The sequence below is a fragment of the Solea senegalensis genome, linkage group LG10 (assembly GCF_019176455.1).
Source record: "Solea senegalensis isolate Sse05_10M linkage group LG10, IFAPA_SoseM_1, whole genome shotgun sequence".
Classification (NCBI taxonomy): Eukaryota; Metazoa; Chordata; class Actinopteri; order Pleuronectiformes; family Soleidae; genus Solea; species Solea senegalensis.
Window position 1 is genome coordinate 14,075,621 of NC_058030.1, and position 21,364 is coordinate 14,096,984.

General features: G+C 41.1%; 2 protein-coding genes across 2 annotated transcripts; one reads left to right on the forward strand and one right to left on the reverse strand.

Moving 5' to 3' along the window:
* The first annotated feature begins 876 nt into the window (after nucleotides 1-876).
* LOC122775657 (plakophilin-3-like) lies at nucleotides 877-13,967 on the forward strand. The gene is made up of 13 exons (XM_044035722.1): nucleotides 877-1,194; nucleotides 4,874-4,965; nucleotides 5,369-6,099; nucleotides 6,985-7,108; nucleotides 7,667-7,871; nucleotides 9,045-9,219; nucleotides 9,519-9,636; nucleotides 9,746-9,910; nucleotides 10,007-10,189; nucleotides 10,280-10,433; nucleotides 11,273-11,468; nucleotides 11,603-11,690; nucleotides 12,785-13,967. Exons 1-13 carry the CDS (start codon nucleotides 972-974, stop codon nucleotides 12,824-12,826), a joined length of 2,496 nt encoding a protein of 831 aa, XP_043891657.1. The 5' UTR covers nucleotides 877-971; the 3' UTR covers nucleotides 12,827-13,967.
* A 500-nt stretch (nucleotides 13,968-14,467) lies between these two features.
* Nucleotides 14,468-20,538, reverse strand: sigirr (single immunoglobulin and toll-interleukin 1 receptor (TIR) domain). Its single transcript, XM_044035727.1, has 10 exons — nucleotides 20,287-20,538; nucleotides 18,602-18,874; nucleotides 17,707-17,914; nucleotides 17,478-17,605; nucleotides 17,135-17,275; nucleotides 16,889-17,032; nucleotides 16,610-16,712; nucleotides 16,325-16,475; nucleotides 15,684-15,855; nucleotides 14,468-14,953 (listed from the first exon to the last, which is right to left on the reverse strand). The coding sequence occupies exons 1-10, from the start codon at nucleotides 20,357-20,359 to the stop codon at nucleotides 14,784-14,786; spliced, it is 1,563 nt and encodes a 520-aa protein (XP_043891662.1). The 5' UTR covers nucleotides 20,360-20,538; the 3' UTR covers nucleotides 14,468-14,783.
* Between the last annotated feature and the right edge of the window lie 826 nt (nucleotides 20,539-21,364).

The window sequence follows — 21,364 nt, forward strand, 5'->3', positions numbered from 1 at the left end:
TTCTTCAAATGATCTCTGAACTCTGACATCAAAAAATCACCAATGATCACTCAATATTATTTCCTTAGTATACAGATAATGTTTTTTTCAAAGCATTTTTTTATAGTGAGTACTTTTACCTTAAAATCCTTTTTTCAGCTAGTTCCTCTGTACTTTTACTGTGACATTGACATTAGCTCAGTGTGACCTCTGTGTTCTTCACTAAATGTATCTAGTTTTATTCTGATATTATTTTAACATGAAATGCAGGTTGTGTGAAGGTGATAATCAAGCAAACAAATATGCACAAACAGACCAACACAACACAACTCAATGCAACACATTTCAACTTAACGCTATGCAAAACAACACATTATTTTTTCATTGAGCTGTAAATGATCACAACTCAATAAAAAAAAACTCAACACAACACAACACCACACACCTCAACACTATCCAACACAATGCAATTTAACACAACACGGCACAACATAGCACAACTTGGTGCAACACAACTCAACTTAATGCAACCCAGTACAGTGCAACGTGACACGACGTAACACAACACAGTGTAACACAACGTAACACAACGTAACACAACGCAACACAACACAGTGTTACACAACAAAACACATTGTAACACAACACAACACAATGTAATGGCTGTTTATTCCACTGGTCTTTGGTCTTAGTGGGTCATTTATAACAGAGAAGTCCACACAGACTGTTTCACAATAGGAAGCAGTCGCAGGTGAGTCACTGTTTTATCTGATCCGTATCTAAAAGCAGACATATCTCACCTGTAAAGTGTTCTTAGGCCCCGCCCCGTGCTGCTGCTGCTCTCTTTCTGTCTCGCTCTGTCTGTCTCTCTCTCTCTCACCCCCATTCAGCGCGGGCTGCAGCGACGCAAACAAACTTGTTCCCAGCAGTGTTCGGTTCACTCCGGACGCCATTCCAGCGTCGACGCTTCTAAACTTTTTTTTTTTTTTACCATGAGTGTCGTGGCCTCTGACACCGCGTTCTTCTCCGCTCTACAGCCCAGCACCTCGGTCACCACCTACGGACTTCCGTCTGACAGTCAGCTGGAGAATGGAGGCTCCGTGTCGGACGAGATGGCGAGGTCGGTGCGCGTCCAGCAGCAGGTCAAAATGAGACTGGCGGAGAAGTCCACACTTCCGCGACAGAATGGATCGGCGTCACATTACGCCATGTCAGGTAAACATCTATACTTCTCTTGGAACATTGGGACACACTGAGACTTAGATGTGTCCTCGGCTGACTCAGTGTAGAGAAGTGTAGGAATTAAAGGGTAAACCGCGCAGGTGCAGGTGCAGCAGCCTTTGTCTGACCATAAAGCTCAGCCTGTGTCTGTGTTACAAGGAAGTAGAGCTGCTCTCAGGTCACGCAGCTGGAACCATGTTTTCTTCTGCATGAACTCCAAATAACTGACACAAAAGCGATGTTATATAAGGTCAGGTTATTTGATTTGATCCGTGCCAAGAAGAGCAAACACATGTGCCAAAAGTGCTGTGGCCAAAAAAACAGATTCAACTTTTGTTCAGCGTCATACTACACAGGTATAACTGTGTCGTAGACATTTGGGATGAGATATGATGTGAATATAAATCTATCTATATGTAAGCAAACCAGAATATATTGACATTTATGAAGCAGGAACCAATGACATGTTGCAAGTTATCCTTAAGGTTTAAGGGAGTCTCTGTTTCTCTTGTCATGTATCAGAAGGTAATTAAAAATGTCTTAGCATGACACAAATCAGAGGTTTCTCTCATGTTGGTGTGTGGCTGCCTGTGCTGCTCATGTGAATGTGATTGCCATGGAAGAATTTGTCTGTTCAGCTGCTTTGCTGGTTTGTAGCAGATGAGCGTCAGCTTCACACAGCAGAGATTTTACAGTAAACTGAGTATGTGTGTGTGAGAAAGGGTTAATATGTAACAGGTCCAAACAAGTGCTGCTTTCATGATCCACACCAGATAGCAGACTAAAGGTGAAAGCCTCTCTGTGTGGGGTTGGGTTTATAACACTGCTTTATTGAGCAAAGGCACTTGACGGGAGTTTTGTGAACAAAACACAAAAACAAGATGTCACAAAAATGTGTCCTGGTCTTGGTGCACAGTCGTGGCTGAGGTGGGAGTGATACGCCATCCGCAGTGAGTGAGACTCGTGCAGCTTGATGCAGGACGGTGAAGGGGCCGGATGTACATGGACACAGGCTTTTCTTGTCTTGTGTGAGAAGTGTGCCTTGTTTAATGCAACGCTTCCATCTTCTGTCACCACGAGCAGCCAAGTAAACGTACTGCCACGTCATATTCATTATCTTTTGAAACTTGGACTAGAAGGAATGAGGAGCTCTTAACAATGCAGCAGGGGAATGCTGGGGTTGCAGTGGTTTGTGGCTTTAGAGAAGTTCACCGCAAGTGCATGCATCGATTCTCACCAGCAAAACACTCAGACTCTTCTGAGTGTGGCCTTAATGTTGCAACAACTGTCTCTTTATGACAGTGATAATTACTGTTCAGTGTCAACAGAGAGGGAGAGTGGAGGAACAATACATGTATCTACACACACATGTGTGTGTGCGTGTGCGTGTGTGTGCGTGTGTGTGTGTGTGTGCGCGCGTGGTGTTGTATTGAGGAGCAGAGTGCACTTTTCAAATGATGCACTGAAGTGTTCAAAGGAATGGGTGTGTTTCCTCGGCATGTTGTAAAAACTCTGGATGTCAGGTGTGCTGGGCGTGGCTGCAGTTGAGCTGTGGGATGTGCCAGTCAAATGTTTTCATGATCTACAGAAATCAAGCGTGACAGCAAATCTCTTTTGCAGGCTCAGCACATGTAGAGGTCCATGCACAGGAATCTGCATATAAGTACAACGACTACTAAATTTTCTTTATGTCTTGAAACAGTCTTGCTCCATTCAATGTCTGGACTTCTTCAAGGCAAGATTTCTTTTGTTTTGACGCCTGGAATACTACTACTACTACTACTACTACTACTACTACTAATACTACAACAATAATAATAATGAATGAAAGCCCTTATCTGTATGCACAGAAAGGCCCTTTAAAGGCTTTCTCTGTTGCATGCACACATTTATGATACACATGTTCAGCTAATTTGTACATTTCCAAAATAACTTTTTCAACACAAACAATCAGATAAATAACAGCGCTCATAGTATAATTAGATATGTTTCTATAAAACAGCAGAACTTAAGCCAATGTTAATTTCAAGATGGTTAAACACTTGCTGCCTTATAAAAACGCAGTTGAGCTTGATGGTACATATTGTTTCAAACAGAACTTAAAAACATAAATTAATTTAAATTAAATGCTAACCAATTGGATACAATTCATAATTGATCAAGACAATTTCAGAACTGAAAATGTATTTAAGTCTTAATATATATACATATATATATATATGTATATATATGTATATATATATATATATATATATATATATATATATATATATATATATATATATATATATATATATATATATAAAATGTCCAGAAATCATATTGATAAGTGGTATTTAAAGTAAGACATTACTTATAACATAAGTAAGTAACATAACATAACTTTTACAGCATATTTATAATGTAGCAGTGTCGTCAAAGTGATATTGTGGATCCACTTAACAACATTCTGTATGTATAATCCACATTTTTGACACATATACAAAATCCATAAATCACATTGTCTTACAAGAGGATAATAAAAAAGAAAGCCTGATTATGGGTTTAGACACGGGTGCATACTGTGTAGTTAACATTGTCTAGTTGTCACAGGCTTTCTACTTTCAGTTGACCCAGATTTGTTAGTGAGCTGCGTCTCACTGTTGCTCCCGCTGTTGTAAATGTAATTTGGCTGCACACCTGCTTTTATACTGACCTGACAGGTTACCATAATCCATAACGACGGCAAAACAGTCTCACGCTTTCTGCTGACAGTGACTGATTATGTATGCGTGTCAGATATATAGCGATGTGAGCGGTAACAGTGACCACTCGGGTCCTTTGGTTACAGACTGCGTGCAATCGGACCTTCAGTTGTCGTTGCAACGCGACACTTGCTATTCATTTCAGGCAAATCGTTCAGCAGGTATGACACCTTGGTGGGACCAAGGGGTTTAATCTTTACTGTGATCTTTTCATAGTTCATAGTCTTTTGGGGGTTTTTTTCCCCCACGTTTTTTATTCACTTGAATCATTGATCAAGTTAAAAGCAATACAGGATCAAACTGTCAGTGTTGTTTTAAGTTTGCATTGCACTGCTAGGTAAGGGCTGATTTAATGCTGCATTATTTATACACGCAGCAAAGCTCAATGATCAGTTGATACAACAAACACCAGTGAGTGTGTGTGTGTGTGTGCTTTATTCTCATGGGGGAGGCATTTACAGGAAGTACAGTCACAACAAATGTGCAAGAACAGAAAAGACAATGTGTCACTTTTTCTGTCCGGACTTAGTCGTTGGTTCGGGAACAGAAACAGCTGAGTCAGCCTGAGTCTGCTTCCAGGTTAAAGAACTCCTTACTTGCAAAAAGATGTAAATCATCGGCTGCAATTTTGAAGTATTACAATCCAAATCAAACTTTTTGAGGGACTAATCCCATGGAAATAGGTTGATCTATGAGGAACTACGTTTAATTTACAGCCTACGATTTGCAGGCTGTAAATTTAAATTTAAGTTGTGAAAATACTGGATGCACAACATTTCAACATGTTTCCTCCATCTCTGATGACATGATCATTACAGTGCCCTAAATAGTCTTTAAGTATAGTATTTTGCGACACTTGTGTCACCACTCTGCTCACATGTGCCATATGTAGTAATCACGTGTTACTCTGTTTTGTTTGTGTATTTCAGATTACGGCGGTTCTTCGACAATGAAATATCAAAGCTACAACCCAGGTTATAGCGCAAAGTCGTCCTACATGTACACAGGCTCCAAAACAATGGTGAGTAGTGTACAACAGCATTATCTCACTGCTGCAGTATGTATTCACCACTGAGCCTGTGCTGTTGTCATGCTGGGTCACCCAGGACACAGCATGTGTGGTATTTCACAGTAGCCTGTGATGGGATCAGCTCAGGGTTTTCAAGTCCACCCTCTAGATTCTTCAGACACTGGCTCTATGCCATAGATGTTTGAGCTGCGAACCCAAGAGCTAAAGTTACAATGATGATTTCTAAATCCTGTCCTTCCACCCCTGAACAAACAAATTCAATTTGATGACATTTAGAAGCCAGTGAGGTGATGATGGGCCGTGACTTTTCACAAGTTCACCCACTCATACGGTCACAATGAGTAACTCTCCGTGAACACTTGATTCTAATGGTTACTCATCTCTTTGTCCTCAGGGCCCGCGTGTGTCTCAGAGGACTAATTACAGCTGCCAGTCTGCTGGCCCGGATCTGGCCCAGCTCCACCGTATCAGTGTTGGAGGTGGTGGTGTAGCTGGTGGTGGTGGTGGTGGCGGCGGCGGCGTTTTTTACAGAGAAGACATGCGCATGGGCGGCTACCAAGTGGGGACCACCGGACGTCAGAACCGACTGGAGTCAGACTACTCTATGCATTCGATGCGACAGCAGCCCGTACCTGTGAATCCATGGGCGATCGATAACAGCGATGCCGGCAGTTTAGTCTCTGACCGTGATGCCACCTTCGGCCGCCAGTATGCCCAGAGCGCAGTCAATGGCTACTCTACCCAAATAAGGCAAGGTGGAGGTGCTATGACCCTAGTACCGACCATACAACGCTCTCTCAGTAGCACTCTTTCCCGTGGTGGCGGGATGACGGCAGGAGACGTAGAAATGATTCAGCAACATTCCTTCAAAGGCCCGGCTCACCGCACCATCAGCAGGATCACAAACCGTAACCGGATGTCTGGGAGCGGCTACATTCGAGGGGGGGACACAGTGGACAGAGGGTTCATCACATCCGGAGTGTCCTCTGGCTCCCAGGGGAACTTGCAGCGTCTGGGCACCATTTCCCGCGCAATGTCCACCAAAAGCATTCAAAGTGTCGGCAGGGGCGGGGACATCTACATGGGGCAGATGGAGAGAGGAATGAGCATCGGCAACCTCAGCGGGTGAGAAGCTCACAGACTCTTATTTGTGTACTAGCACATGTCGATTGTTGTGTGACATGTGGAGATTATGACTCGTGTAACTTCCAAACTGCTCTCAAGTCGTCAAGGTTCAAAGTAATTCTAAAAAAGTCCCAACAAATGCTCTATTTGTTCCAGTTTTTTGAGTGAGGTTTGTTGAACCTATTATTGCAGTTTGGGAAGTAATGTATGAAACTCAATATTTGAGTGTTCTCAAGCTTAATGTCATCAGTAGGAGTGGATGACTTCAGAAATGAGACCCACAGTCAGAAGATATTGAGCCATGCAAAATCCATGTGGGTTAAGCGCTTTTCATTTTGATTTACTCACAGTAAATGAAGTATCATATTTATTGCCAGTGAATCCCAGTATAACCATCCATTATTCTTTAATTACTTTATAATACTTAACGGCAGCTGACTCTGTTTTGTGTATTTCATTTCAAATGTAAGTGACAGCCAAGTGAATGAAATGCACCAGCAAGTTAGGTAACACAACAACCATGTGTCAGGAGGTTTTAGTGAGGTGTACAGTGCCTTTGCTAAGAGCTGGATTGGGAGGTGGCTCAATAGTGGCAGAACTGGTTTTGGGTGTAGCAGCTTAGTTTCAGTCCTTGCATTTCACACATCCCACAGCGTGTGGTTCACAGAGCGGGTTTGCAGACCGCTGTGTGATTTGGAAGAAAATCAGCAGTCTAATTATTTCAGACAAGAAATAAATTACTGTATTTACTGTGGCCACACCGTTGCTTTCCGTTCATAACACAACACAAGACACGCAGTATTTTGCGCTACCAAACATAACAACTGTGCAATACTGAAGTGACAGTGTTGGCTTGAATTTGTTGATTTGCTCCTTGGGTCCTAGGATCAATTCCTTGGACATGCCCACAGCTGTGCAACACCTGAGGGAGCCCGACCACGATCTGCAGGTTCTGGGCGCAGCCTACATTCAACACGAGTGTTACAATGACAGCGATGCCAAACATGAGGTACTAAAAACAATGGTTGCAATTCCTCTGTCTGTTTACTCTGAGATCCCTATTGACAAACTCTGTCCGCCATGAACATTGTTCCAGTGTGGACATCTGATATGGTGGACGTTTCTTCATTTCTGGTGACATGTTTTGCTGCTGCGCCGCAGTTGTTTTTATCACTGCTGTAACGTGGACTTTGCTCCATACAGGCGGTGAATGGCAGACATTCTCTGTGCCTGAGTTTGACTTAGTTTGAAATGCTTTTTTTTGTTTAGGTTAGGTGCAGTAATGTGGTTTTAAATGGAAAAAGAACAGTGTGATATTTTGGGGAAACACATACATTCAGCAAAACAAGCTCAGCATAAAAACAAGGATAAACGTCTCGTCAAACAATATTAATCAGCTCCTTTTAAAAAGTGATTTACAACAGACATGAGAGCGGATATTCTTTTCTCTCTTACGCTCTGCAAGAAGTGACACATTGATGTCACAGGGATAAAACGGTACACACACACACACACACACACACACACACACACACACACACTCACACTAATTGACATTTTTCTCCAGGTGCGTCGCCTGAAAGGCATTGGTGATCTGGTGAAGCTGTTCAACAGCGACAGCCAGGAAGTGCAGCGCTACGCCACCGGTGCCGCGCGTAACCTCATCTATGAGAACATGGACAATAAAGTGGCCCTGATCGAGGAGGGCGGCATCTCACAGTTGATCGAGGCACTTAAGGACTCGGACGACGAGCTCCACAAAAACATCACAGGTCGGTTAAAGAGACGAACGCGCGACACAACATGAAGAAGGGATCTTTTGCTTCAAGCAATATGCAAATGATCTAATTCTTGGCAGTGGTGTCAATGAATAGTAATGTGAGCAAACACTAGGCTTTGAAATATTATCCCATGCCAGACCAGGGAGGACTCAGACTGTCTAGTATTTTTTGTTTTTGTTTGTTTTTAAAGAGGAAATGGTCAGACATACTGTACTTTATATCAGTAGTCTTTGGTTGAGTTAGTGTGCAGGCATTTCATCTGTGCTTGACATTTAAGGTCCCTTATTGGCCGCATTACCCATAACATACTCACACACATGTTTGTCTAAGTGTATAATGGTTTAAAATGAAACACGATGTGGTTTCTGTAGAATAAGCCTTCTATTTTTAACTTTAGACAAGGGCCTTGCTTTACTGAGGCTGCCATTTTGCACTGGGATGTTACTGCAGCAGTCAGACATGTTTGGAAGCGGAAGCTTAATACACAAACGAAAAAGAACCTCATCCATTTGCAGTCTCCCTTGACCTAAACGTCTGTTTTACAGTCGTGGACACAGCGTCTCCACAAATGTCTGTTGTCACCAGAGCTGAAATGGATGATTTATTTTTAAAATTGCGTCTTGAAAAAAAACAAAGAGATGGACACCACAGCGCCAAGTCCATAGTGTGGAGATCTGTCAGGAATGTGGTGTGTACACAAAGAGCAGAAGGTGGAGCTGCTCTCTTTTCTGTAAGGTGTATGAGGAGGGGTAAAGGGGAGCGCAGGGGAGTTGTCTGGGCCTGCGGACCAGCAGCAAATCTGTCAGATCTCAGACAAGCTCATGTCCGTGTCACATGTACAGAAAGAAACTTTGGGAATGAAACAGGCAAAAACAAATCTGCCTCTGGATGTTGATCAAAGATCTCACCAACTAACGTGAACATTCGCTGAAGTGTAGTTCCTGTTGTCGGATAAGGAGTGGTTCAGCAATGTGCAAAGTACACCATTTGATATCTGTCCAGCAGGTTTGACTCACTCTTGTGTATATACGGGAACATATGAAAATTGCCGCTTCTCTTCTCACCTAAAAAGATAATAAGACGTCTCTGACATCCGTGTTCAGAATCAAAACACATACGAGATAAAAGCAACTGGCAAAAATGAGAAATCAATGTTGTGTGCAGGCATCCTGTGGAACCTTTCATCCAAAGACAATCTCAAGCAGAAACTGGCCAGGGAAACGCTTCCAGATCTGACTGAGAAGATCCTCATCCCTCTGTCTGGCAGTGACGACTCCGAGGACCTCCATCAGTCCGCCTCTCAGTCAGAAATCTTCTACAACACCACAGGATGCCTCAGGTGCATTTCATTTACCTGCGTCATCACTCTGTTGCTGCAACATGCCAGTTTCCATTTGGTGTGCCTATTCTGTTCTGGTTCACGTGCCTGTGCCTTTTCTCACACGATGGCATTTACATTTGGCAAACTTGTTCTGGCAGGACACTTCAGTGTTCATGTGTCAGCTGACTCTCGCCACACCTATCACTTCTTCACCGTTGTTTTCCAAACCTGCATCACATCAAAATACACGATGCCTGACTGAGTTTCATCTGGAGTAACTGTCTGACCTCCGTCTCTCTTGCTCTGTGTGTCCTTAGGAACCTGAGCTCTGTGAACGAGAAGACCCGTCAGCAAATGAGAGAGACACACGGACTGGTGGACTCTTTGGTGAACTACATCAAGGCCTCCCTTGAACAGAACAAGGCAGAAGACAAGGTGAGAAGAGACGGAGCTTAATCGAAACTGCTCTTTGTCTTTACTTGTACTTATACTTGTCTTACCTTTTATTGTGTGCATTCATTTATCTGCACATGTGTGTTGTTAGGGGGTGGAAAATGCAGTGTGTGTCTTGAGGAACCTCTCTTACCAACTCTACTCTGAGATGCCTCCATCTGCTATGATGCGCCTGGAAGGACCAACCAGAGATCAGGACTCAGGGAAGGGTGACGCCATTGGTTGCTTCACGCCCCAGAGCAGGAAAGCCAAAAATGTATATACAGTACGAGTTCTAATGTATTCACCAGTTTGTGTGCATAGACCACGCCATCCATCTCACTACTCTTCCAATGTCGGCATTCTCTAACAGAGCAAGAACCAGGATCTCTCCACTTTCACCGAGGTCGCTCGGGTGCCAAAGGGTACGGAGTGGTTGTGGCACCCTCAGATCGTCGGGTTATACAACCGCTTGCTGCGTCAGTGTGAAATCAACTCCACCACGCGTGAAGCGGCCGCTGGAGCTCTGCAGAACATCACCGCCGGCGATAAGAGAGTGAGCGGACTGTTTGTTCGTTTCCCCTTGAAAAACATTCAAATCTCAGTTTGTTTCACGTATAAATTTTTTTCCTTGTTGTTGCTCCAGTGGGCGTCAGTGCTGAGCCGCGTGGCTCTGGAGCAGGAACGCGTTCTGCCGGTGGTGATGGACCTGATGCGTACCAACAATGACCTGGAGATGCGTTCCCTCACAGGCTTCCTCAGAAACCTCTCCCGCCACACCAGAGACAAGGGAGACATGGGTTAGTCCTTTCTTTTCCTTTCATGTTTTTCATGAAAAACCTCATGTCACAATTTAGAAAGTGAAATTCAAACTTCAAACTAAAATAATAAATGTAATACTTCATCTGTCTATAATGTTAAAATACTTAATAATCAAGGTTTGATTAAAAATAGGCGTCATTTATTAAGTCCCTTTAAAGTGGAATGGAAAAGTGATTAAAAATTGTAAGTTTTAAGTAATGTACAATTTTTGCTTATTTTCTGCTATTTTCTGAGATGGTGGGGGCGTGGCCACTGTAATTCTGGGAGACCACAGTGAAAGGCGCTGCAAGTTTTTATACTGACACCATGTTTGTGGAGGAGTTGAGCTAACTGTGACTCCTGTGCGTCATGAAGCCATATTTTTGGACACGCCTAAAAAAACTTCTGAAAAAATCCTTCTGGAGAGAAAGTTTTTAACTCCATAATTCTTTTCTCGGCCACTATTTTCTAACATACATATTGTGTGAAGAGAAGAATAGTGAATTTGCTTCATAGGGATCTTTGAACATTAAATGGCTCAGGAATTCAGTTATTTTCAGTAATCACAATTGTGTGTAGAGGGAGTTTGTTTTGTCATATGTGATTAACAGCCTGTTAAAGTAAGCGCGCAACACCGCAAGTCTGATTAAATCTCTGTCGAAATGTTAGTAAATCTTTATCGGTGCAGAAGAAGTCAACTCCACCCGTTTCCATTTCCCAACCATTGACTTAGCATAAAGAACACCAGAAAGAGTCTCTCGTGACTCTCCGTGTGAGAACAGGTTTTCAGGTCGTTTTTAAACGTACAGTGTAATACTAATATTAGATATTTGTTCAGCAACAAAGGTGGTAAACAACCTAGTGACTAAGCTGCCAGTGGATGGACACCAGAAGGAGCCTTCCAGTGACGTGGTGGTCAACATCTGTGGTGTTCTCAACAACTTGGTGACCAGCAGCTCTTTAGCTGCCAGAGACATCAACTACTTTGGCGGACTAACGAAACTGGTCGGCATTAAGAACTCATGTGACAGCAGGTGAGCGGTCTGAAACAGCTATTTTGATTCAATGCGAGTTTACAGGAGCCTGATGCAGACATTTGCACTGTGCAAAAATGCTTTGCATAAAGTGTCAACCTTGGATGAACATTTTTTGTTTGTTTTTTTCCCAGTCCTGGGAGGATGAAAGCAGCGAAAGCAGCAGCCACAGTTCTCAGCAACATGTTCCAGTACAAGAAGCTGCACAAACAGTACAAACAGGTAAATAACGATAATAATGCAGACAAAATCAGTAATATATCAGCGATGTTGTGTCACACAAGATTTTTCTTCCCCCTGAATCATCAGGTGAGCCGATCTTGTTAGATCGGTTTAACCATTGGTGCACAGGTAAAGTCAATTATGTGAATGACTGGGTGTGTCACAGCTGCTTGAACAGGTACAACCTTTGTAAACCAGTCTTGAACGTTTTTTCTCAAAACCATTTTTTTCTTTCTGTTGTCTTTCAGCTTAGTTTGTGCTCACACAGTATATATGTAGTTAAGTCATAATGATATAAAACACACATGTGTTTCACTCTTCAAATGACAGAAATATTAAAATATTTTAGTCACCAAGATTTATGGTTCTTTCTTTAATGACAGTGATTCTGTTCAACCAAAAACTGCTGTTTTCCAAAAGACGGAACAAGTTGGATTCCACATACTCACTTCGCCCTTAACGGGGCCCCACCCTCATTCTTATAGCTGTGTGTGTATGTGTGTGTGCGTGTGTGCGCGTGTGCGTGTCTGTCAAAGTGGGAAAAATTGTGAGAGTGAAAGATTGTTTATGTGAAAGGTGACATTCCATTCTTTCTGCAGTCAAATGGTTCATTTTCAGAGCTTGTATCGCTGGCTGTTCACACTGTTGCTCTTTCAACACACACTCTCTCTCTCTCTCACACACACACACACACACACACACAGACACACCCTGTCAGGCGGGTCCTCATCTCGTACACCAGCATGAACGCTTAGTGCCTTCTGCAGATCATGACTTGCCCCTCCCAAGGGTGTGGTGCTGAGTGTATTTCCTAATGAACAAGTCACAACAGAGCAAAAATGTGTTATTGCATGTCTTACACTTTTGAATTAATACCCAGAAACTGCATTTGTACTATACACACACACACAAAAAGGTTGACATGTGCAAATATAAAACTATTTAAACAGTGAATTGTGCAACCGTGCAGCGGAATGTATTGTGTGCTCAGTCTGTCCAGGGCAAAACTCAACTTATATCAACACTTCATTAAACAAATTCTCCTCAGTCATTGCACAGTGTTTCATATCCTTTATGTCGTCTTCTCTTTACAGAACGGGTTTACAAGAGTGGATTTTGCAGATACTACAATGTAAAATGATGGTATTGTAGTTCTCTTCTATAACAGCAATCAGTCCTGCACACTGCCAGCACCTGACAGGACAAATCTCTTCAGGTGTGCAGTGGCACATAGACTCTTCATACTGCATATATAAAGATAACCAATCTTAATCTGCCATAATTTGTAATAAGAACATAGACACACATGTCATAGAGGATGCACTCGATGGAGAATGTTCCTTTTTTTTTTTATTTACAACTCGATGGACATCTGCAAGAACTGTGGTTCAGTGAAGTTGGACTAATAATGGACTCTTGATACAAATAAGTGCACCTTAACCTTCTAATGTTTGAGCTGTATGTGTGTGTGTCGTGTAGAATCCGGGATTTATTCTTTTTTCAAAAACATGTATCCACATAAAACCACATCTTTGTTATTCTGCCATTCACAAACATTGTCCAGTTAATGGACAGTATGGTGCCTTATGATTGTCTCTTAATTCACTGCATTAATGCAACAGTGTTGGTACTGACATGGCTGTTTTTGTAAATATTGTTTTCTCTTTTTCATAGAAAATCAAATTGAATGTTTAATATACTGTAGCTCTGTACTTTTTGTAGTTTTGGATAAAGAAATGTGTTTATAAGCAGAAAATATTATAATATGTAGTCAAAACTGACTGTATACAGAGGAGATATTTAGAAATACTGTGTAAGGTAATCTGGATTATAATTTGATATATAGATTTTGGGATAAATATTCTGCCTCCAAAGTTAACTGTTGTATTTACTTGTGGGTTTTTCTAAGTTTCTGTATTTAGCACTCACCTTAACGCATAAAACACAGTTGGAATTGGACAACTGTTTTTTCTTCGACATGCCTAATGTTTGTTTAATTATAGAGTGTGTGAAACACCGGGGTGAAAGGATATGGTCTGAACTTTGTTGTCAAAACAAATGCAATATTTGTTTTGTATTTCAGACAAATTGCAACATTGGACAGGTGGCAAGTTGAACACTTTTGAATCTATAACATCAATGTCATTTATAACATCAGTGTGTCTGTGTTAGTGCTTTCGATGAAATTGTATTTTATATTTGCCTTTGTGTTGCATAAAGGAAATATATCATCTGGATTTTTTTCAGCTAATAAAGAGAAATGTCATTCCTTCAACATTTCATGAGTGTGTGTGTGTGTGTGTGTGAATACAACATTTATTGATGTAGCTGTAAAAGACCAAATTGGTGAAATGTCAGCCGCTCCCTGTACTTACATGTGACCCTGTTTACATATTTGATCCTGCTCAGACAGGAACAATGCTAGGTCTTCCCTGCTGCACCCATATTTAGGCTCTTACAGGTCGTCATTTCAAGGACGCAGATTACCAGTCAGCGTTTAGAAAAAGGGAGAAATAGCCTGGTTTTATGTCAAAATGCCCAATTAGCTTTAGCACCATGTTATCAAGGTCAGTTGACATCCAAAAACAAAGCAGAAATGCCAAGAACTGTTGTGTTTCTCAGTCCTGCATATTCTGCTCTTTCAAATGACTGGAGTGCAAACACATTTTTGAAGTTCAAATATGACAGTCACATGACATTTTCCCCTGTCAATCCAAACCATCTGTGTAATGTTTGCTGTTACTTAGAAAAAATAAACAAACGAAAACCAAGATTCCTGCATGTTAGCGGACTCTACTCTGCCCTCTGCTGGATGACAGAAAGAGGCTGCATTTATTAAATTTTTTTATATCCATAAATTATTTCCCCAATAAAATAGAGGTTTTTACTTGATCAGTTTTCTATAAAACATTTTACACAACAACCCAAAATAAAAAAATGCAAATATTTTTTGGTGAGGTGAAATGAAAAATGTTAACTTTACGATTTCAACTAAACACAGGAGACGAGTGTCCATGAAAGACAAGAAACACGAATGAATACAGTAAAAAAAGCCATTTTAAAGGGGATTGGCAAAGCTGACGGGAATGTGTCTTAAATGTCCTCAGTGACTAAGCAGTAGAAGTCTGAACGCGTTCCGTAGTTGCGGGATCCCAAGTCTGATACGTCGACATCCAAGGGTTTGGGCTCAGTGGCTATGACGGGAGCAGAGGGGAGGATCGGAGCTTTACGGGCCAGAGTCCTGTACACAGGGAGGCGAATCCCTGCAATGCAAAATATTTTAAAAAAGGAAGAATTAAAATGAAATAAATGCAAACACACTTGAGTTTATGTGACTCACTGTTTCATCTCCTCTGAATTCAAATGCAGAAAATAATAGAAACAAAAAAAAACTCTGTAATGAAATAAATCCTTCATACAAAGCATGTTTCATTAAGATAATACAGTAGATGGACTTTTGGGAACTGTAAATAGACTGATAATGTTCTGTAATCAGTCAGACAGATTAATCAACAGCCAGGAATCACTGAACTTAATTTAGCAAACTGAAAGCAGGGGGAAAGAGATAATCTGGTATAATCCAAAGGTAACAAAGGTGCTGTCTTCATTTATTGTAATTAAAAATAAACACATTACAACATGTCTCAGGGTAAAAAGGTTTCAAAAAAGTAATTCCATTTGGATTAAAAACAGTCACGCACCTGACCCCATGGGATTCTCTCATATCAAAGTTAAACATTCACAGCAGTAAGGTCTTTGTTAGTTCAAAGTAGTTCCAGTAAAATTGGATTGAATCTAATTCCATGAATCTTAGTTATGGTCGCTTTGTTCAACATGAATATACTTGTGCCAGTATGGTGTTGAAACCTTTATACAGATACAGTATGTGCAAGATATTTCTTATATTGACATGAGCAAAAATATGTTAATATTGTGATCTTTGAGAATGAAGTCAGGTCAGGTCACTGCTAATCCAGTGACTGCTGCTTTTACCCAGATCTCCAGCAGGGTCTGTGTCTGAGTGGCAGTAGTCGGGTTCAAGGGTCAGCATGGGGTCTTTGTCATCCTGCAGCATTATCTGTGGGTCGCCGGCGTACTCAGAGTGGAAGGTGACCAGGCGAGGCATCGCTAAGGCCAGTTCCTTCCAGAAGACTGAGGACGGAGTCTGTGGAGACCAAACACATTACACATTAAACACATAGAAGTGTTAAAATTACTGATTACTAATTTCAATACAGAGTACACAAATGACATAATAAAATAAGCAAATAACTGTACAATTTGTTGCTGTAAAATGTTTTGTCACAAAAGTCAGATTACTTTTTCTTTTCTTTTCTTTAGAACCTTCAGTCACCTATTTAAAAACGTTGCTAAGTGCTTTCCTAACTTGCCAAGCAGATTTGTGTTCATAAGCATTTTGTGTTTGTATGAAAACACTGTTAGCCAGCGACTTCCCTTATCTATCACGTCTCTTTTACTACATTGTACACCGCCTTGTGGTTTTGAGCATATTATGGCTGTTTGTGGGGTAAGTAGGGTCTGATAAGATCTGTGCTGCGGTGCCTCAAACAAGTGCAAACAAGGCTAATGGTGTTTAAAATGGTGTGCTCATAAACTATTGAAGCAGATCTTACCACAGAATTGTGTTTCCAGGTTAGTATAGTGAGGCAGTGCTGATGCTCTTTGAGCTGCTGCTTGACTTCAGGCCTCATACATTTGGACTGACCCTCCAACATGATGAGGATGGGTTGATGACATAACTCCAGCAGGTACAGGAGACCCTGTCTGAAGACACACAGCTACAATATGTCATGACAGTAGAGAGACACTGCAGTACATACAGTATGTAGCTGCAACAGTGACCTCAAGTGGTGTATAGGGTTGCTACTGCCTGTGTGTTCAATGTTGTTTGGTCTGACCTGAAGTTAGCACAGCACCAGTCCTGCTCGAGGTAAGCATGAGAGAGCAACACGATGAGACGCCGAGAGCGACTAATGTTCATTAGCAGCTCTGCAGAAGGTTCTGGAAAAAACATTGTGTATTGTTCAATGTAATTAATAACTGGCAACTCAAAGCATTAGTTAATAAAAATTGCGAAATGTCCCTTTAGTAGATACAAATGAAAGATGACAGGCAGAGCGTGTTAAAGACAATTTATGAACGTTCCTCCTCGTGAAATTGTGTGAAAATAAACTTACGTCCACCAGGGAGGACGTCATTTTGGTTGAGATGCACTTTGTGTCCAGTTTTACTTTCCAGGTGAGGTTTGAGAATGAAATTCACAAACTTTCTGTCATGATCATTGTTTACATAGGAGATATAGGCGTCATACAATTTTCCATCTGAGAACACAGATAAACACAAAACATAGTAATGAATTCACTGCTTCATTATCATTATAACATGTTTATAGCTACAGTGTGTCTCTAGGACAGCAGTCTTACCATTTAGCTCATAGTCTCCAAAAGAGTTCTTGTACCAGAGTTTGATGTTCAGGTGACACCTGGAGTACACGACGGCAGCTACAGCCAGAAACAGCAGCAGGACGATGGCTGCAATAACAGCAGCTGTGTGGCTGGGTCTGTCTGAGCACGTGCAGAAACAATTTAAAAAAGCAGATGGATTTCAATCATTTTTTTGTAATGTATTTTGGTGGTGATTTGATACTGAAATTTTAGCAGCCAATATACAGTTATTATATTGCAATAAAATATTTTACAGATAAAAAATACATTCTTGATACTGAATAATTTACAGATGATTTGTTAGTTTGTGTTTTTTTCTTACTTGAATTTTGTAGGCTGTAATCCAATGACACATTCCTCACTGTGCAGCTGTAGAGCCCAAAATCTTCCTGCTCCTTGAGTGTAACCACCAAAAGACTGTTAACCACCAGCTGGCCGGCAATGGGAGACCTGGAAAAAAATAAATAAATAATAGAATTGATCTCACATTCACACTCTAACACTTGTATTGAAGCATGGAGATGATGAAAGTTTTATAAGCTTAAAATCACCATGAGGAGGTATTGTGCATGTAAAGTGTGAGGTTGGTGAGGGATTGACCGTCTTTACTCCACTGAAACTTGGTGTCACATTGCTCCTCATTTTGGTCCGTGAAAAGCAGAGCAGTGCAGTTTAGTATCACAGAGGATCCCACATTCCTCCACACTGTGTCCAGGCCTCTGTTAGGTTGAAATTCTGGGGGTTTGGAGCACTGGGACTCTGTATATAGACATAGCATTGTTATCGGTGGTCACTGCAAGACCTCTAAATAAAGGAGGCCTTCTTTGCCAGGTGGTGACTGCTGAAAGGCACTGTTACAGCCTTAGTGCTTGTTTGGTGCATCAGTGTGGGTGTGTCTGTGTAGGTGTGTCTGTTCTGTCCCCGATTGACTCTCCACCCCCTGCCCTGCACACAGGAGTCTTGGGTTAGTAATCAGTGGAGGTGAATAAAAGGAGGGTGAAACGCCTCTCCGGCCTCTCTTGGTGAGCTGAGCGGAGCTGCTGCAGTTTGGTGAGACTGTCACAGTTGTGATACTCCTTTCTGTGGAAAGGAGGGTGTTTTGGTAGGGCATTTACCTTGCTGTAGTGTATGTTTTCTGCTTCCAGCTGTCATGTGTAGTAACCTGGTTATTTTGTTCCCTTTTGTTTGGGGACCAGCGCTTTAAGTTTCTTTACCGATAACATTAAAATAAAACTAACACCTTTTGTTTGGAATTTTTAACTGCCTCTGTTGCCCTTCTTTTTCCCTCCCGGGTCATTATTTTTATTTGTTTGTTCCTTTCTCCCCTGAGCCAAAGCCAGGGACGTAACAGGCACGCTGAAACAAATTGGCTCCAACACAATTACATGACCAGGTTTTTAATGACTTCATTCAACTAACACTATCACACTTTTCTATAAAACATACCTTTAACTATAAGATGGACAGTGAATGAGGCGGAACTGTTGCCTTGTTGCATACATGTGTAATTGCCTTGGTCTTCAAGTTTGAGGCTGGTAAACTCCAGAGAGACGTTCCCATCTTGATTGTGGAGCCGCTGACAGTCTTTCTGCCAGGTCAGTTGTATGGATTGCTGGGGCTGAATAGTTTCTAGAGGGCAGTTCAGGTGAAATGGGGGCTTCTGCTCCCCCTCATTAAGCACCTGCTCCTTCAACTTGCGCTCATCCACACAGGTCTGAGCTACAAATACAGAGGACACAATACACAAGTCATATGTATAGCAAGGATGCAGTAATTCAACTTTTCCTGCCCTGAAAGTGATTCTTCAACTTAGGAAACGAAGTATTAACCACATACCAGGACCTGCTTATCAAATTTCATTAAATATTTTATTTAAGGTATTAGAAATAAGTATATAGGGGTTTATTGTCTGCTGCTGCCTTAAAATGATTCAAGATTCCTTGATGGTAATTTTTCATACTATTTTTATGGACATATATCCAGAATCTAGGTCTCAATTTTCTTTATTAATCAGGAGCTAATTGGTGCACTTGTGTTCTCCAACAGAAATAAATGTGCTGGGAATTAAAGTCCTAATGACATTGCTCTCCATGTTCTTCATATTTCAGGTTAAAATAAGCTGTGAGTGAGGAGGGTCTTGTGGCCACATTGATATTGATATGTAAACATGGCAGTGCTAGATGGAAGCCTCCATAGAGCAAGGCCTTGCCTAATATATACACTTATCTCAACATATTTATGGGTAGTATATTACATTTTTGCTTGCAAACCCTCCTACATGATACACACAGGACATTTCATTTTTATAACAGTGGAAATACTTGATCCAGCTGTGCAGCATTTGTGCATATGCTTTACTTATTTATGAAGTTATCACATTTTTGTGCATCCTGAACATTCCTCAGTAATGGTTTGGCTTCCTTCTGAAGAAAACACTTTCCACGCAGTCCCTGTCGGGAAACCGTTTACACACACACTCCATCTTCGGGAAAACAGTGACTCTCCACTAGCGCATGGAGACTTTGTTTACTCTTTCACGCTGGCAGACTCTGAACAAACAGATGTTTTGCAGACTTTGAGATAAAGTTTTTAGGTCAATGTGATAATGCAAACATCGCTATTGCCAGATTGTTTATCCTCACAGAATTGAAATGTATACACTTAACTGAAACTGCCGCAAGATAACTGCCCTAAAAAATCTGGACAGTCCCATCCGGACCTGTTCTTCAACATACTCGGCACATGCGCACAACGTGACCACATGACCAAAACCTACAACCTGCACAACTGCCCTCTCTGGTTCCTCTAACTTTACAATAAGTTTGTTTTACTCATTTAAAAAAAAGTCTAACCATGACAGAGTCAGGGACACATCCGGGTCAGAAGTCCGGGTCTAACAAATGTTGCCAAGCAACAACACATGACTGCGTGACTGTGAACCTGTGCACACTGAACTGTTTCACCATCCAGCATCACGTTAGGTTATAATGACAAACAAGTTAGTCACAAAACATGAAGCTGAATGTCACAGTTACGAAAAATAAATTAGAATAAATAAGCCTGGAACTTCCATATAAAGTGTGTAGTTGTTCTATTTCAGGGAAGGAACAGTAAACGTGTTCAGTCCTTACCGACAGTGAGGGAGGTCGGGCTCCATGATGAGACCGTCAATATTAGCATGAATGCGGCTAAAGTCACAGCCATGACCCGCAGGAGTTCGTCTTTCCCTCCTTTTTTTTCTTCCTCGCGTGGAGATAAACACGACAGTGGGATGTTTACTGCTTTTACATCACAGCTTATTACGGTTTAGTAACCTGGATGTGGAACCAACAGCGCAGTTCTGCGTCTTCCGCCTCATCAACTGCACCTGTGTTGCTGGTAAACCGAAAACTCTCCTATTGGCTCCCCGCGGTCACGTGACGTTTGTACCAACTCGCACCTGCGGTTGCATTAAAACTTTATGTAACGCAATTGTTTACGTGTATTTTCTACATGTATATTCGATTAAATGGTCTATATATTATTCAATTTCACGCAATAATAAGCAACATTTTTGGAAAAGACTGTTAGGAAGCTCTCTGTTTTTATAACCTCAACCTGTGGAACAAACATAACCTTTTCCTTGGGTCTTAGTCTAAGACCCAAGGAGATATATTTTTAAGATGATATAAGATTGATCTTTTTATTATGGCAGCCTGACTATGTACCATTGTTTTATTCTATTGTGACCTGAATTGATTGGAATATTATTTTTTATTATTTTATTTATATTTCTCTAGAAATACAGATTATTATTATTGTTATGATTAAATGACTAATCACAACTTTCAATCTCTTGTTGTAGAATGTAAAATAAATTAAAACTTAATGGAAAACAAAAAACTCCCTGATAGAAAGGGGAAGAACACCTAGTGCACTAATATGTTACTGAAAACCTCTGAAGTACACCCAACAGAGCAAAATCCTTATTTGAGTAGTATCTCCTTTTCTTTGTCTGTTAGTTTTGTTTGTTTTTTAAGTTTATGACCTCGTTCTGCCAGGTTTTTTGCTGTTCTTGCCATGTCTGTCCATGTCCTGAGTTTATGTTTGCAAGTTTGTATTTGTATATACACAGTAAATTGGTGAATAAATAAATAAATGTAATTTACTCCAGAGTAAACACCATAGTTTCACTCTAAACACCTTAAAATTAATTTAAAAGTCAATAAC